Raw genomic sequence first — 18,235 nt, 5'->3', positions numbered from 1 at the left:
TAGACTTTTATTGCTTTTCTCTTGGGGTCTTTTTCTTTTCCTTCTGTCTTACTCATTTTTCACTCTTGATCAGTTGGTCTGTAGACCACACACAGAATAGCACTGTTTAAATCGAGCGTGCAGAGCATTGACTCAGCTCTTTCTAAACGCCATCTATCACTAGCTTCAAGCTAGTTACTTCATTTGTTTAGGGCTGAGTTTGCTAGTATAAAGAGAAAAGTTTAATTAAAAACTTCCAAAGTCTTTAAAGTCACAATTTTTATATTAAATGATTAAAAACTTAAGTAATCAACTCAATACTCTTAGGGCCTGTCACATCGACCCTCCCCTGTTGATTGGTCATTGTTGAGTGTCTGCCATACTGTCTTCATGGAGTGTACCTCTCAGCTGAGAGGAGGAAATACATCAGCAAAATTCATGACTGAATTATGTGATTCTAGAAAGTCTAATCACTATGAAGGAACAAACCGGGGAAGGAGAAAGAGTATGTCTGTTCTGTGTGGAGTCATGTGGCTGGTGTGGGGGAGAAGACTTACATCAGGTGGTCAGGGAAGGTTTGCTGTCTGAGCCAGGATCCAAAGGAGATTGTGAGCGAATCCTGGAGAACCTAGGGAGTGTTTTATGCAGGATGCACAGTAAGCCCTTCAGGCAGGCACATACCTGCCGTGTGGAAGCCGCAGATAGGCATTCGCGACAGTAAATGTGAGCTGACAGGTATGGGCTCTGCCGTGAGGGCACGTGGCATGTTAACTTTCATATTTAGTGAGCTAGACAGATGGAAGGATTTTCCTCGGGTTTTATAGGATAACCCTTGGTGATGTGGGGAATAGATTCAAAGGGAGCAACAAAAATAAGCTACTAGGAGTTGAGGTGATGTCAGCCAACACAGTTCCCAGCAAAAGGTAGGGGAGAGACTGGCTGTTTTGAGTATACAGTGGTGAGATTTACTAATAGCTCTAAATTCAGGGTTTAAGAGGAAGAAGGTGTGTGTGATGTCATACTTTTAGTCTGAATGTCTATGGGAGTGGAGTCGTCATCAACAGATGGAGCAGATTGAGAGGAGGGTGATCAGGAACTCAGTGTGAGTTCAGTTAGAGATGTTCAGTTAGAGATGCCTGCCAGCTCTGTAGGTAGGCAATGAGTACGTGACTGCAAGCAGAGGGCTCGGCTAGTTGTGTGAGGAGTGTGAATGGCAAGGCTCGCCATTTAGACTCTGCTTGCTGCCTTGGTAAGGGTGGCATCACAACAGGCATGAACTGAGATAGAAGGGAGAGGAGAACAGGAGGCAACAGAGGCCTGAGTGTTAGTGGGTAAGACTCTCCCAATCTCTGGAGCCATTGTGTTGTGCTTGTTACAACTCTGTGTGTGTGTGTGTGTGTGTGTGTGTGTGTGTGTGTGTGTGTGTGTGTGTTTTGTGGGAAGAGTCTGGGAATAAGGCTGCCAGAGAAAGTGAGTTACAGGAAAGTGTCAGGGAGGTCTGACAGACTCGCTGCCGATTGACTGATCCTTAGTTAAAGTAGACTAGTTAGCACAGCTGTGGGTTTTCTCTAGTTGCGTGCATGTGTGTATGTGTGTGACGGTGGGTGCTGGTGAAATAGATTAAGCCAGCTTGTGCTTTTGCTATGCATGTAATTTAAAGGGAAAGGCCAGAGTTGGACAAGTGTAGTGATCCATTCTGGATTTGCAGTTGGGCAAAGTGGGGTGCAAAGAGATGAGGAACAGGGAAAATGGGATGGCCTTTTAACAAGCAACAGGGCATTTCAGATCAGCAGCCAGTTACAGCAGGGGATAGGAAAGGACCTTTGCAGAAGCCAGTTTGCTTCAGTGTTGACAGCAGTGCTTACAGAGTGGGTGAGAGTGCTGGGCTCAGGCCGCTGCCTGAGAGCACTAACATGGTTGGTTTTCGTTTCCCAAGTTGCTGGGATTGCCTTTACTTCTCCACTGTCCCCTTCTGTCTTTTTCATGGGTTCTGTGCTTTTTCCTCACAGGGCACCTTTCATAGCCAGCAGGCCTTGGATTATGGCACCAAACTCGTGGGAGGAACCACGCCAGGGAAGGGCGGCAAGACACACCTGGGCTTGCCCGTCTTCAATACTGTGAAGGAAGTAAGTACTGGCTTCTGGGTTTGTGGAGAAAAAGCAGCAGGGCAAAGACAGGCGTTCCGTGGGTAAAGACAGGAATTCTTGGAGAAAGACAGGCATTCCGTGGGTAAAGTAAAGACAGGCAGGGATTCTGTGGAGAAAGACAGGCATTCCGTGGACAAAGACAGTCATTCTGTGGGTAAAGACAGGCATTCTGTGGATAAAAACAGGCATTCCGTGGGTAGAGGTCTCAATTGTGTGCCTTTTGGGAGAGTTGCTTGCTGTCTGAATGTCCAGTAACCTAGAGAAACTGGGATTGCTAAAGATGTGCACCATCCGTCACCTTCGTGCCCCTCTTCTCTCTCACTGAACAAGGCCCTTCTTCCCAAGGACTCGCCTTCTTACTCTGAGTCTTCATGTGTGTGCCCCACTGAGTTTAACTGGAGTAGTTTGTCTGAGCCTGAACTGGAGGCTACTTTTTAGCAAGGGTACCTTATCAGTGGCTGCAGCCCTGAAGAATAAAACGGCTCCCCTTCCTGCAACAAACGTTAACTGCTGGTAGTCCTTCGGGGAGAAGGAGGCCTCATGGACCCCTGCCGGGCTTCAGCATCTACATCTGTAGACTGGGATAATGGGGTCCAGGAGTATCCCCAAAACGGATTCCTGTGTAGAGTCTTCACAGGGCTGCTGGGGAGTGGCTGCTGCTCTTGCAGTCTGAACTCTGTGGCTCCAGGACTTCCATTAAAGAGGGAGGCACGGCCACACAGAAAGGTGGTTGGAGAATTGGGCTGGGTGGTACGTGCTGTTAGTCCCAGCAGAGACAGGCGGATCTCTGTGAGTTGAGGCCAGACTGGTCTATATAGTGAGTTCAGGACAACCAGCGCTACATAGAGAGACCCTGTCTTAGAAAAACAAAAACAAAATGCCAAAATCAGATGATGAGTAGAAGAATGCACATGCACCAAGGCCACATGTGGAGGATCAGGTCATGACCATAGAGAGCACAGGATCAGAGGCACACCCTTAAACTTAATGCCTATTTAAGCCTCGTTCTTACTCTGTTGCCTTGTGTGTATCTACACTTGCTGTGATTTGTTGATTTCTAGTAAGAATGGATTAAGTAAAATGTCAGATAAGAACACTTCACTTAGGCACTGGAGAAGTGGCCCAGTGGTGAGGTTGAGAGCTCTTGGTGCTCTTCTGGAAGACCCAAGTTTGGTTACTTTCCAGCACCCACACCTGGACGCCTGACAACTGCCTATAGTTCAAGCTCCAGGGATCCAACATCCTTTTCTGACCTCTGAGGGCAGGCGCAGGCTTGCATGCATGTGCGCGCACGCGCGCGCGCACACACACACACACACACTAAATATGTATTAAAAGGAACAGTCTACTTTCACTGTTTGTTGATAATATTTACCATGGATTAAAATAGGTGCTTAAAAGCCAAGTTCTGAGCTCTTTTGTTCCCTGGCTTTTCTAAGGACTTGCAGAGCCTGAAGCTGGGTAGGTGGCACAGGATCTTGTTAGTGAGTCTGGGGAGGAACCGTGATGCTGTGCATGGTCCCAGGGAGAAGAGAACGCAGGTGCAAATCAGGCAGTGCTCTCAGGTTTACTGTCCTTTTATAGGGTAAGATGTACTGAACCTTTTAATTCCCAGTGACATTCAAAGGGGACAGAAAAGAGTCTAACCATGCCATGGACTGCAGAGTGAAGAGAGCCTGACCATGACCCCTTCCTAGACACTAGTCAAGTCAGGTTGTTGAATGCATTTTGTTTATGATTCAAGCAATTGTGGTCAATGTTTCAGGCCAAAGAGAAAACAGGAGCGACGGCTTCTGTTATTTATGTGCCTCCTCCTTTTGCTGCTGCCGCCATCGATGAAGCAATTGATGCAGAGATTCCTTTGGTTGTGTGCATCACTGAAGGCATCCCGCAGCAGGATATGGTACGGGTCAGGCACAAACTGACGCGCCAGGGAACGACGAGGCTAATTGGGCCAAACTGCCCCGGAGTCATCAATGTGAGTGCAAAATATGAAGGAAGCCCAATTTAGTCTTTGTGAAGCCAGACAGCTTTGAGTCAGTTGAAGCGTGTGTGCATGCATGTGTGTGTCTGTGTGTGTGTGTGTGTGTGTTTGTGTGTGTGTGTGTGTGTGTGTGTGTGTGAGAGAGAGACTTTAGAGTTAGAATTTTCTTTAGAACGTTTCTGAAAACTACACTTTACTTTCCTCCAGCCCGGAGAATGCAAAATTGGCATCATGCCTGGCCATATTCACAAGAAAGGAAAGATAGGTGAGTAAATTTGTTACTTTCTGATAGATTAAAAAGTGAAAATTTCATCATTCAAACTCACAGGGAATTTGTGACTAAATAAATGTGTAACTGTAATAAATCAAATTCATTCTTACAGTGAGCCAGTGATCTATCCAAAATTTAATGGATCTATTTGAGAATTGGTTCTGATTCTGTAGGCCCATTGATGATCTCTGGAATAGAATAGCGATTCCTCTTCCGTTCAGACTCTGAATTCTGTGTTTTCTGTATCTATAGTGAATGTCAGCTTCTGGCTCAGTCGCTGTCTGTTTTATGTGGCATCGCCACCGTTGGTTTACCCATTTTCTCTGTGGTCATTTAGGCCTTGCTATGGATACACTTTCGTTTCTGTTGGATAACATTTACAAGAACACAAGTTAAGTGTGTTAGACTTTTAAAGAAGTTGCCAGAGAGTTGTAGGAGGTGCCTGTGCTGTTTTGTATTCTCATCAGTAGAGAGTCCCAGTCACTCCTCATCTTCCAGTGTTCTTGTCTTCAGTGAACTTATTCTTTGCGGGATGAAATGGTATTACGTTGAGTTTTATTTTCTGTCCCTGATGACTGGCGTTGAAGAGTGCCTTCTTACTTCTTTACTCTTGATCAAGAGGGTGCACTTGGGAGAGCAGACACACAGAGACAGGAAGTGCAGGGGTTCGCCTCACAGTCTTTAGTCAGTTGGCTAGTCTGAAAAGAACTGGCACACAGGTCACCACTCCAAGGAGACAGGTTCCTGCTCTAGGCCATCAGATTCCTAGAATAAAGCTATTGGCCTAAAACCAAAGTTTTACTAGATGCTGGTGGGGGGATTAAAACATTTACACATAAGGTTTTCAAGGTGGGAGATAAAAGGATTTTAATTCCTTGTCCTTAATGCAATTTTTTTAGAATTTGATGGAAAAGTCTCATATTTGACATTTCTTATGAAGTCCTCTTTTTTCTGTGAACACTCTTTTCTTCAAACTCATTAAGATGTGCTAAGAAACTAATCCTGAGGTAGGCTTTCGTTAGCATGATTTAGGGTGAGTCTGCCTTCCTAGGGATGGTTCCTTGGAGACTTACCTGGCCCTTTGGAGTGTTGGGTCTATCTCCAGGCCAGAGTTTCTGTTCTCTTGACTGGAAGTGGTTTTCTCTTATGGCCTTCATCTCAGCTTTAACGTTCCCCCCTTCCCCAAAGAGGTAACTAGAATCATCCAGGAACCAGATCAGAGATCAGAGCTCTTAAAATACTTTTGACCTCTAGCGGGGATGAAGCTGCTAAATGTCCAAATCAAAGTCCATTAGAATCTCTTGGGCTCACAAGAGCCTCCATCTATTGGGCTCCTTGGTTTCCTTAGCTTCTAAGGTTGGTCTCCAGGGTGATAAACTTGCAATCCGCTTTGCATGCTCTTTGATAACTGCTAAAAGCCTGATGTCTGTCCTGTGTGGCTTCACAGACGTTACAGCTGTGGACTCCAGGTGTGGTCATCTGGATGTGCTGTGGCCTTTCCTCCACCCACAGGCACAAACTGCTGCTTGGCCTCCTTTTATCCCACTTGAACGTTATGTAGGCTGAGATCAGATGGAACTGTGACTTCCCACGTTGGCAGGAATTTAGGACCTTTGACAACCAATTTGTTAAAGTAGTTAACCCTGATTTAAAACACTAGTAGCCTTGTGACACTTCTACTAATTAGAAAAGTAGCTTCTGGGCAGCATCTTCTAAGGCAGTCAGATTTACTCTTATTACAAGACTGACTTTGTTGCTTCTAGCAGACCTGACAGAAGGATTCCTAGGTTCTCTGAGGTAACTGAAAGTTCTAGGTTATTTTCCTGTCCTGGATTCTTGTGCTCAGTCCTCTTCATGGAGGTTTCTTGTACTGAGTTTCATGTCAAAGGCAGGTTTTATCTTTTGGATGCCCTGACCACCAATGGACTGCTTTGTTTTTGCCACAACACTTCTTACCTTTGGCCTGTGCACAGAATGGTTCTTGTTCCTTTCCTTGGGCTCTCCCTGTGTAGTCCAGAGACTACCAAACCTAGATTCCTTTACTAACTTGGAGGATGCCAGAGGCCCAGTATCCAAGAGCCACCAGAAAAGGATCTGGTAGGGGATCTGAGGTACTCCTTCAGGTGAGGTAGTTTCCTGAAGTGAGCCACCAAATTATTAGAAATAATTTTGGGGTCGCAGTGAAAGAGACTACCATTTCAAGGAAAGGCAAACTTTATTCCTGATCAAGAGGTGTACAGGAACATTTTTCCATTACTGTTTCTGTGTCCCATCTGGAACTTATTTTACTTTCATTAATGTCACAAACTTTCTCAAAATGCCTTGGGAGATTGTGCTGTACTTGTTTGGCTCTTTAAGGCCATGGCCAATTCACAATTCAAAGTTAGCTGTGCTAGTCTTAAATTAGACTGTGCAGCCAACGTTGACTGATTGTAGTAATGGCTGGTGGCAATGTTCATCACTACCTTTGACCATAACTGTCAGTGCTAAATAGGAATAGTTGTCAATGTGGGGCATTGCTGATGGTGTAGTCTGCAGAATTAGGTTAAACATCACACTTTTTGTTGATTACTTTTTTCTTTGAGCTTGTCAGCCCTCCTGCCAGTGGTTCATAAGGAAGGGAGGTTGCAGGAGCCCCAGTAGGCCTGCTCCATACAGCCTTTAAGTTTAAGTAGTGTTTATATTCTTTGGTCTGCTGTAGTGAGGAGCAGCGGGCCACTTCCTGCAGCCTGTCTTCCAGCCACCTGGCTAGTTTATACCCTGAAATAACAACACACAAATTGTATTCATTTAAACACTACCTGGCCCATTAGCTCTAGCCTCTTACTGGCTAACTCTCACATCTTGATTAACCCATTTCTAATAATCTGTGTGTCACCACGAGGTGGTGGCTTACCAGGAAGATTCTAGCCTACGTCTATCTTGGGCCGGAGCTTCATCGCATCTGCATGACTCTGCTTTCTTCCTCCCAGAATTCTGTTCTGTCTACTCCACCCACCTAAGGGCTGGCCTATCAAAAGGCCAAGGCAGTTTCTTTATTAACCAATGAAAGTAACACATAGAAGACCCTCTTACATCATTGCTGCTAATAGTTTGTAGAATTTGCTACAATACCCAGAGAGAACAAAATAGTTACCCATAGGTCACTGAGGCTACTGAGTATTGTCTTCACTAGCCCTGACCTCAAGAGGGAAGGGAGTCCATGTGTTCTTCTGCTGTGCTGTATGGTGACCCGTTTAGTGAAGAAAGTTGTTCTTATTTGGAAATATTTAGGGTTGCATTTGTGGTACATAAGGCATAACGTCTCTCGATGCCCCTCTCTTAAGAGCTGTAGGAAGCAGAAACGGTAAGGAGTCTGAGGGAAGCAGATCCCATCTCAGTCCTGTTGGGGCAGTCCTGGAGGACCTATGTGGGAAAGCAGCACCCAGACTTTGTGTGGCTTTGATGGATAGTTGGCATGTTTGTCAGAGGGTGGAAGGGAGGCGCTGCATTTGAAGCAAAATGAATGGGAAAAGGTAGGGAAGCATGATGATAGTGGAGTAACAACACAGCTCTTTAAAAGGTGGAAGTAGTAGGAAACACATTAAGGGATAGGCCAGGGCTGTGGGAAGGAGTTGTGCTCAGCTAGGGAGTTGGTACAGAGTTTTCCATGAGCTGAAGTATTGTCAGGAAGCTGTGGGTCTGGGCAGCCGAGAAACAAATGAGCAGTCTCCACCTACAGTTTGGGACTCATCTAAAGAACCACATGGTGGCATGCTTGCTTCCAGTGTGGCTTTTCATGTGGAGAATCTGCAGTCTGGTGTCCCTGAGTCCATAGGGCAGAGGTGTGTTTGCATATGTCATGATCATGAGTATACAGTGACAGGAGACAAAGCACTTTGCCTAAGACTAAACATACTGCCCTGAAGCTGAGGTTAGCTGATGCTCATGGTTTTGGTGTTAGTGAGACAAGAATTCTCCTATCTATATGACCCATAGGAGGCCATACTCTTAGGACAAAGTCTTACCCAAGGCAGGAGATTCAGGGCAGCCACCCATGGACATCCTAGAGCTGTCCAAGCTTCAGAGTCAATGCTCTGATATGTTTTATGTGACATTCAAAAACTTAATCCTTTGTAACAACCAAAGTTAGTTAAGCTGTGTAGAATTAGGAATCTCTGCATTGTGCATTTGTTCTTGTAAGGACTGCATGGATTGCTGCATGGCACTAGTTGCCTTTGGGAAGTGCAGGGCAGCACAGCAAGCCTGGTGAGCTCGACTGGACTCTTGCTGCTGCCCCTCTCCCATATATCTTGGTTATGAAGTTAGGTGCTCTCACCACAGGCTTGGTGCAGTGCGGAAGTTAAATGGGAGGCTAGCTGAATCCAGAGGAAGCTTGCCTATATATTATGTGAAAATTCTTAGAAAAATAGTTGTGGGAGGGTAGATAATGTTAAATACAATTAATGCTGTTTTTATGGCTTAGTGGCTAGCGTACCTAACGCCAATCTGTTCCACTGCCCTAAGCAAGATTATGCTTATCAAGTTCATATTAATATTATCCTCTCCATAAAGAGTCTCAGAAGGGGGATTTTAAGGGTTTTGTTGTTGTTGTTGTTTGTTTCTTAGTCTTGGCATTAGTTTCATCATCAGAAAACTGCCCTAGCTAATGAAATACTTCCTTGTTTGTCTTCATCATTTGAAGATATAGTTGATTAAAGTGGCAAATTAAGATGTGAATTTTTTTTACAATCTTATGTTAGTTTCAATACCAATTGGCAGTCTCTCATTCACACAATCTGAGAGTTTTTGTTCTCTTCCTTTTAAGGTATTGTGTCCAGATCCGGCACACTGACTTACGAAGCAGTTCACCAAACGACCCAAGTTGGCCTGGGGCAGTCCTTGTGCATTGGTGAGTGCTTGGCTAGAGTCTTTAGTGGAGTGGAGCATCCTTAAGGAACAAGCACGGTGACAAGAACTTATCAGATGGTTTATAAGAGGCTTTGATAACATTTTAGTAAGAGGATGTTACGATCTTACACTTTCTTTTCTTTACTGAAGTGTGGTGCTTTCTGTATGTTTGGAGGTTTGATTTCTAGGTCGAGGAGTGCACATTGCAGTACAGGTGGCTGTGGGATGGGCATCACTAATTTCATTTGCTGTGAAGACATGGCTCCTCACATTTGGCTTTCTGTTATCACAGTTTTGTTCTGTGTTTTGTAGTTAGTGCATTTCTTGCCTCACTGTCTCTCTGGGCAACCCCTGAGGCACCTCTGAGGCAAGGCTGAAACATGTACCTTACTGGGCAGAGAGTCAAGGTTGAGGATGGCTATATGCCCTGCGGTTTCTCTGTGTGTCACACAGCACTGTCTGACACTGTAAAAAGTCAGAGTGGGTTTTACTGAGTATCTGTCTTTTTTCCTTCCTTCCTTCCTTCCTTCCTTCCTTCCTTCCTTCCTTCCTTCCTTCCTTCCTTCCTTCCCTCCCTCCTTCCCTCCTTCCCAAAAACTAGATGTTTCTCATTTTAAAATCTTCAGATCCTCAGAATACCTTTTAAAAGTCTATTAAAAGCATCTTTTTATAATAAAAATTATAAAATAGAGCCCTGCAATATTTTTATTATACGCTAAATAAATAAATTCAAATTGAAAGCATGAATCAAGCCTTTCTATTTGCAGGACACAGTGTTAGGCACGAGATCATTTGGTGTCAGTGAAGACTAAGAACTGGGTTTGAAACAGACTTGCTATTTCCATCTTCTTGAGGTTCAGTTCTGGTAACTGGAGGGTGATACTGCCCTTTCACAGAGGCTGGGCATTGGCCGACGCCAGGTCTGGTGCTTCTGAGGCAGAGCGCAGGGCTTGACACCTGGCTGCCACCTGAGCAGCACTGTTACCTCTTCTCAGCTTTATTTCTGAAAGATGTGTTGAAAAGTGAAAATCATTCTCATCCTCAAGAAGTCTGTAATTTAAAAACTAAAACATTGGCAGGCAGAGAGTAGGGAACATTTGCTTCATTGCTCTCTAAGTTCTCAAATATCATGTGCTCAGAGTAGAATCCTGTGTGCAGGCTCCACCATTTCCTACTTGGGATCTGCAGGGCCAGGGAACCTTCCATCCTGTTGCTCACTGACAGTGCATTTTCAAACTTAGTCTCTGCAGCGCTTGTCAAGAATTCCTCTGTGCAAAGACACTTGCTCATTGTTTAGTCTTGCCGTGTGGTGTACATCAGGCAGATAGCTGACTCTGTCAGAGTAGTGTTTTCAAGTTCATTACATATGTGCTCAAAGAAGTAGAGTCAAGAACAAGTGTCCCAGGGAGACTCACTCCCCACACTCCCACTTTCCTACAAGGCACACTTGTTAGTGTGGAGTAGTTTCATGGGTTGTGTAAAGAGGACTGGTTTGTGAAGATGGCCAGCCAACCACTACTTACATACATACACCATTGTGAACAGAAACAAGTGTCATTTGTGATCTTTCAATGTTGAAGAGTAATTTTGTAACCTGAAAATATTAAAGAGAAAGGGTACAGAGAATAAAAACCAAGTTAGAATATTTCCTGACCTAAGTTCCATGGTTCATCCTAACATTTTGACTAATACTGACATCCTTTGACCTTCTCAGGCATTGGAGGTGACCCCTTTAATGGGACAAATTTTATTGATTGCCTTGATGTCTTCCTCAATGATCCAGCCACAAAAGGCATCATACTGATTGGTGAAATTGGTGGTCATGCTGAAGAACACGCTGCCGAATTCCTGAAGGAACATAATTCAGTAAGTTTGTGTTTGGAAGAATACAGGTCTCTGCTGCTGACTGACACTGGGGCTTGTTTTAGAAATTATCTTTAATTTTTCATGGATTAATCTCTCAAGAAAACATGGAAGCTACCTTTAAACCTAGACTTTCTATTCTATAACACTCAAATAATTCTAGATTCTGAACTCGTCCTTTTCTCTGCTTTCTATAATGCTGTTCTCTACTTCTCTACCTTGAACCCTTCTCCCCAGACATCACCCCACACTGTGTAGTCGATACATTGGCTTCATGCTAAGTGGAGAGAATTCAGACCGTGGGTGGAAGCCCACACCTGACTTGAGTCTTAAATCCAAGGTCCCTGGTGTTCTGTCTTTAAATTCCAAGGGAAATAGATGCTCTTTGTCTTTCTCAAGGTTGACCCTCTAAAAGAACCTTTCCTTTATAGCCTTCTCGGTGATCTTTCCCTCCTGCTAGCTTTAGTCTGTGCTAGTAGGAAGGACTCAGCTCCATAGAGGTAGAAAAAAGCCTGTCTGTATCTTCCAGGGAAGCTTCCCTGTTGCCTCTGCCTTAGAGTTAAATCAGTAAGGAGTAGTGCGCTGTTGTGTCAGCATGCTGCTAATCTACGGAACCAAGCTGCTCTGTTGGGATTTGGTAGGCGAGGGGCGAGGGAGGAGATGCCACTGTCCCAACCCCACTGAGTTCTGGTAGGTGTGTCTGAGAGCTGGGCAAGCAGGAGAGGGTAGATGGGACTGGTGAGGTGGCTCAGAGGTAAGAGCCTTGCTGCTGTTGCAGAGTACCTGGCTTCAGTTCCCCACACCCACATGGTGGCTCACAGTTATCTGCGAATCCAGTTCTAGGGAATCTGGTGCCCTCTCCTGGCCTCCATAGGTACAGGCACATTACTTCATGAACATTCATACACGCAGGCAACACACCCATACACAATAAAGTAAAAAGTAGAGAGGGGAAAGAAGCTCCCTCAGTGCTTGTGGAAAACCCAAACAAATGAGGAGTGCATGGGTGAAGTGAAATAGTGAATATGGCCATGTTAAAGGAGCCAGTGATGATACCCGCAAGCCTGGTACAGTGTTCCTTCATTTATTTGTACTTCCAGAAACTTCCAAGGACTTTTTAAGCATTGTTGATCTTCTGTGGGGATTTGTAGTTGTAACTTGGTTAGGTATGGCACAGCCAGCCATCCCCTCACTTCTGCATCTCATTCCTTACTGATCCTCCCCTCCCTAGCACTCCACCCACCACTCCCAGCAGTCTCCTTTCTGTTGAGCACATTAGCATTGCTGCTTAGGTCTTCCCATTGGCACAGGCCTGCTGGAGTGTGCGTGTGAGGTCACAGAGTCTGGAGGACACAGTCTCGGTGAACTGAGCTGCCGGTACTCTCCTGATGTGTTTATAGAGGTTCCCAGGGGCTCCACTTAGACCTCAGGTTTCCTTTGTCCCCTGGGTGCTTCTCATAGTTGTCTCCTTGTTGCTCCTCCCCATCTGTTTCCTGTGTCTGTTCCTAAGCAGTGTGATTAGGACACACAGCTTACGTGTGCCGATCTGTAGGACTCTTGAGTGCTGGCTTTCCCTCTCTCACCCTCTGTGTCCACGCAGTGATAGCCTCAGCTTGCTCACTTGGACTGTCCCAGCGGTGCTCTTCCTGAAGTCTCTGTGCCTCCCCAGCCACCAGTCTCTCCCCCAGGCCATGGTATCTTTTGTTTCTGGTAAAAACCAGTCAGGGTTTCCCACTGCACGTGTTGTGCTTTGGATATGAAGTGTCCCTGTAAGGTCACGTGTGGAGGACTTGGTCCCTGGCTGGTAGCACTGTGGAGATTCTGAAGCCTTAGGAGGTGGACCTAGTTGCAGGAAGCAGGCCACTAAAGGCAGGTCCTTAAGGCATTATTTTGCCCTGGCCCCTTCTCGCTCTCTCTGCTTGCTGACTGCAGAGATGTCAGCAGACCACGTTTCTGTGCCACACACACCATAGTGAGAGCATGCCTAGTGTGGAGTGAGCACACCCTCCGAAACAGTGAGCGAAGTGAGATCTCTTAAGTTGTCGGTTGGAGTCTGTGTCACGTATGACTGTAGGCCCCATTTGGCACATGTTCTGGCTCCTTGCAGAACTCCCTGCCACCGCCTCAGATCCGTGCTCCATATGGCATGCCAGCTTGCTGCTTCTGCCTGTCAGGGTGCTGGTCTCTTTGCCATAGTCCCTAGAAAGCACTGTGAGTGCTGAGAGATGTGCAGGTTAGAGTTTTAGCTGCTATCGTAAGTTCAGAAAAGTTTGAAAGTTTAAGTAATACCTGACTTCTCTTTAGAAAAAATCAGATACTCTGTTCCACTGTTAAATTAATATTAAAGTGTATTGACTCCCAACTCTGATTCCATAGCCAGTTTGCAAGTTTAGTGGGAAACATGCACATTTTTTCACTTATTATTTCTGGTTGGGTTTTGCAGAGTTTGTTTGTATCTTACTTATTTTTTTATTGGAGAATCTGATCTGTACGTGGTTCAAGGTTAAGCAGCTTAAGACAAAGTGTTGCATAAGACAGATCATACATGGTGTGGCGTAAACACTAAGTAGTGTCTGCTGAAGGTTGGTGCAGGCAGATGGGGAGGGACGGAAGAGTCCTCCTGGGCTGTGCAGAGCGCTGAGCCGTCGCAGCCAGGCTTGTGTGTAGACTTTTCGTATTTCTCATCACTTGGTCCTCATTTCTCACCACACTTCCTGCTGCCTCATTCCAGTTTTCTCCCCTTCAGAAATCTCCATAGACAGAGCATAATTTTGTTTGACAGTCAAGCTTATAATCCTTCCCTGGTGCAGCAGCATTGCCATTTTAGGGGGCTATTAGGGAGCAGATGAAGTAGAAGTTCCTACCACACAAATAGGAGATTCTCATAGTCTGTGCAGGGACCACGGGGGATGAATGAATGACTGGAACCTGTGTTCTCTGTGTTCTCTATCTCAGGCACTGCAGTGGTGCTGGACTTAGGGAACTGAGGGAGGGTTTCCTGTTCAGGGATCTCATACTTAGTAGGAGAGCATGGGAAGAGAGCTCAGCCAGCGTGCTGTGTATGTGACAGATTCCTGTGAGGGCCAGAGCAGGGCCTCAGGAGCCCGTCATCCCAGGGCATCGCTGAGATGTGGGAGGAGGCAGACGGCTTCTGTCGGGAGGGAGGGATGGGTCACACGTGCAAAGCTGCATATGTGCACGGAGGGGGAGGAGCATTTTGAGCCAGGTGCAGAGAAGTCAGGGTGTTACATCTGCAGCAGGGGAGAGCTGTGGGTGCTAGGGCCAGAGCCAGCCACAGCAGACCTGCAGAACCTGGTAGAACCTGCAGAACCAGTGGGCTAGGTCCAGGGATCTGTTTCTAAAAAGAAACTTGGTTTCATTTAAGAATGTTCCCAGTGAAGCAAAAGCATTATTAGCTTTATTAAACTGTGACCCTTGAGTGAAGTCCTGATTCCATGCTTCAGACTTGTTCTTGGATTCCTTGTGAAATCTGGCTATATAGTCATGGGTTGCTGTGTGGTATCTCATGATGGATTGATATGTAATCATTTGATAGTATTTCCTCAACTGCAGTGTAAGCCCAGAGCTTAGAAACCACTGGTTCCTTTGTGCGGGATTTAAAAACTTTAATAACGAAATCTAGTACAGTGATAGTTAATGTAAATGAGTTTGTGCTCGGGCTGTATTTTGTTGACCAGTCAGCCTCGACCATGTTAGACAGTAGAACTTAGAGCAGAAGGAGCTAGTGGCTATCGTCCATTTTGTTGCATATGCGAGGAGGCCCAGATCTATTAGTGAGGGGCCTGGTCTGAGAACATGCAGCCTTAGTAGGGAATGGAGTCCAAGTCCTGGCTCTTCCCTGTGCCCACCACCTTCATCTTTCTCTTTGAGGACATTTGTTAAGGACGGGGATTATATAATAACTCGACATGAAGTTTTGTAAAAGTTAAACAGGTAGACTGGTTGAGCTTGGATCTTAATTTATTGTCACAAGTCATGAAGCAGAATTTTGAGGTCGGTATGCTCTTTTGGTTATCAAAAGAACGGTTCAGTTGTGTGGAACAGCTCATGGTGGTGACAGTGCCGGTACTTGGCAGGTCAGGTTCTCAGGGCAGCTTCTGTGTTGGTGTGGAAAGCTGAGTCTCCAAGGAGAGTACTTCAGTGTTGGGGTTGAGTGACAGACTTTTCCTTCCCAAGCCACTTCCTGTTTACCAGGTCATGGATTTCAGGTCCAGTTTGATTGACTTACTCTTCAAGTATTTAACATGCTTTTCTCTCTCCAGGGTCCAAATGCCAAGCCTGTAGTGTCCTTCATTGCTGGTATAACTGCTCCTCCTGGCAGAAGGATGGGCCATGCAGGGGCAATTATTGCTGGAGGAAAAGGTGGCGCTAAAGAGAAGATCTCTGCCCTTCAGAGTGCAGGGGTTGTTGTCAGCATGTCCCCCGCACAGCTGGGGACCACCATGTATAAGGTGAGCACAGGGCTGTGTTCCTTCTCTTTCCGCAGCTTAATGTTCTGATGCCCTAATGCCGCGGCTCTCTACCAGGACCATCCTGCATCAGATACTGACATTATGATTCATAACAGTAGCAAAAGTCTAGTTACAAAGTAGCAACAAAATAATTTTATGATGGGGCCACACAGCATGAGGAACTGTATTAAAGAGTTGCAGCATTAGGAAGCGATAATGTAAAACTTCTAAGCCAGGCGATGGTGGCACACACCTTTATTCCCAGCACTTGACTTGGGAGGAAGAGTCAGGTGGATCCCTGAGGTTGAGGCCAGCCTGGTCTACAGAGTGAGCTTTAGGATATCCAGGGCTACCCAGAGAACCCCTGGTTGAACCCTCTGCTTCCCGCCCCGCTAGAAATCCCCCCAAAAAAACTGATTTAAATGTAGGCATCTGTTTTTTTGTCAGTGACAAGGCATGGTGTCCACAGAAGCATTTCAGAGGTCACAGGCACACTCTGATGTGCAGCCTGGGATGTGGAAGGGTTGTAGCTCTGTTTTCATGTTTGGGGTTTTCCAGGAAATTGGGATGTAGCCATCTTAACCCCACAGGTGTCTGTTTCCAGAATGTGGCTACAATTTACTAAGGAAGCAAACAGTATAAAGGTGGTGGGAGTCAGGGCCTAAGGAGGGTGGGCTTGTGCCTTACCCTATGCCGTGACCGCTGTGCCGTGAACGGCTATGCTGTGACTGACTGTGTGGTGCTGTCCTGTCGCTTGCTGGTTAGAGGAGCTGCACTGCAGCTGCCATTGCTTTTCCTTTCTAGTAGGATGCTGTGGTACAAAACCCACATCCTCAGTTGATCTGTTCCCTGTAGTCTCTGCAGCGATTCTCGGTATGTCTAGAACATCATGGCTCTCTCCCCCTCTTGTGTTTTACTGTTTTCCTCTTTGCTCTATGAGAGTTTTAACTTTGGCAAAACAGAAAGAAAAGTAGATAAGACAACAGCTCAGTATGGCCTTGTCTCTTAACAACAAAACCCTATGTCTTGAGCTGAAAATAGGCACAAATTATTTTTCTAGAAGGGAACAGTTATCAGAGAATTAAAAAATTCTGCTGTCGTGTATACTTTGCCCTCATCTTAGGGATTCTAAAAGACTCCCTGTTTGATCAAGTCTTTGCATATCTTGCCTTCTGAAGATCATATTCCATATATGAGGAAGTGTTCTTGAAACACAGGAAAGGGTAAAAAGCAAGCACTTTTTGTAGGGTTTCCCACTCTGTTCCTGCAACTGGCAGGCGGTGTCGGTTCCGTTTCTCCTGCCTGCCTGCTAACGTGGCTTTAATTGTTTAGGGCAATTGTGTGTTTCTGGCATTTCTAAGGTTTTTGACATTTTGTTCAAATTCTAGCTGAATCAGTGTTGAGTTTTATTCCCTGGAAAAGTCTTTATTGCCTTATTAAAGGGCCTGTTGCATTTGCATACATGGCGTTACAGGTTTGGGTAAGCAGTGGTGCCCATCACCCCCTAGCAGTAATTCTGCAGTGAAGACAGGATTGTTACAGCCTGTGGCTCCGGGGTTTACAGGAAGCAGTCACACTCTGTCGCTCTGGCACTGATGCGGACTGATTGGAAAGTAGTTACCCTGTGCACAAAAGCCCCACGTCCAGTACATTTACCTGTGCGGAGTCAAGGTCCTAGAGGTGATTGATACTTTGAAGGTCACGGTCCCTCGAATGTAATATGTGTCTTTTCTTCTCTCCTGTTTGTGAAGGAATTTGAAAAGAGGAAGATGATATGAAGGACACAAATGAAGTTCTCTAACGCTGTGCAAGGACTCGCCTAGGCTGAGAGCCAGGCCAGAGTGTCAGCCCAGGCATGTCAGGCTGGCCTCTCAGTCCGCGGGAAGCCCAGGCAAATCTTAGAAAGTCCTAAATTGACCTATTTTCACTTACTGTGTAACAGAGACATAATAAATCTGTCATTTGATTTGAACATGGTTGTGGACACTTGTCATTGTTCTGGGAGTGGTGGGGATGGAGGGGTGTGTGAGTGTGCATGCGTGGTATGTGTATGTGCATGCACGCATACCCTTACTAATGGCTCTGTGGAAAGCATAAGAGACTTTTGGCAGAATGAGACTATAACAACTCTGTCATTTGTCTAATTCTAGACTAGACCTTAGATCTTTGAATGATAGGTAACTCATTTGCATATGGAAGTCTTCACTGTCTGGTTCACCAGGGAGTAGGACATAGGAAGGCAGCCTGGCTTCCTCCGGAGCAGCTCCCATCCCTGCCATCGCCACTGTAGCTGTTGCAGGCTGGAAGCTCCTGCACTCGGGAAATGGGGAGTGCTCACTAAAGTACACCACTGCAGCCAGGCGCGGGGCATCTCCTCCTTCCACGTCCTAGCTTGCGGTTTGGATTTTACTGCAAGAAGGAAGAACACCATTGGCTGTACAGTCTTGTGTTTAATAAAAACCTTGTTGACTAGAAGTTCCAGTGGGAATCTGACATACCCAACCCTAACTTACATTCTGCAGTGGGAATATAGTCTCAAGTTGTGTAACCACCCTGAAAAGAAGCGGTAGCTTTAAAAGGAGAAGTCCCTGTGGGAAGGCAAGGTGGAGTCTTCCTGGACACCTTGGGC

At 45.8% G+C, this 18,235-nt stretch overlaps 1 protein-coding gene across 1 annotated transcript in view; it reads left to right on the top strand.

The window, feature by feature from the left end:
* Suclg1 (succinate-CoA ligase GDP/ADP-forming subunit alpha) overlaps positions 1-17,578 on the top strand; it is a 28,410-nt gene extending 10,832 nt beyond the window's left edge. The window contains exons 3-9 of the mRNA XM_048416452.3: positions 1,989-2,105; positions 3,892-4,104; positions 4,318-4,375; positions 9,189-9,272; positions 10,986-11,137; positions 15,418-15,606; positions 17,358-17,578. Coding sequence (XP_048272409.1) covers positions 1,989-2,105; positions 3,892-4,104; positions 4,318-4,375; positions 9,189-9,272; positions 10,986-11,137; positions 15,418-15,606; positions 17,358-17,384 — 840 coding nt within the window. The 3' untranslated portion in view covers positions 17,385-17,578. The remainder of the gene's footprint in view (positions 1-1,988; positions 2,106-3,891; positions 4,105-4,317; positions 4,376-9,188; positions 9,273-10,985; positions 11,138-15,417; positions 15,607-17,357) is intronic.
* The last annotated feature ends 657 nt before the right edge of the window (positions 17,579-18,235 follow it).

Source organism: Myodes glareolus, chromosome 6 (genome assembly GCF_982192425.1).
Source record: "Myodes glareolus chromosome 6, mMyoGla1.1, whole genome shotgun sequence".
Classification (NCBI taxonomy): domain Eukaryota; kingdom Metazoa; phylum Chordata; class Mammalia; order Rodentia; family Cricetidae; genus Myodes; species Myodes glareolus.
The sequence above is the reverse complement of the archived record's forward strand: the minus strand, read 5'-3'. Positions and strand labels throughout refer to the sequence as shown.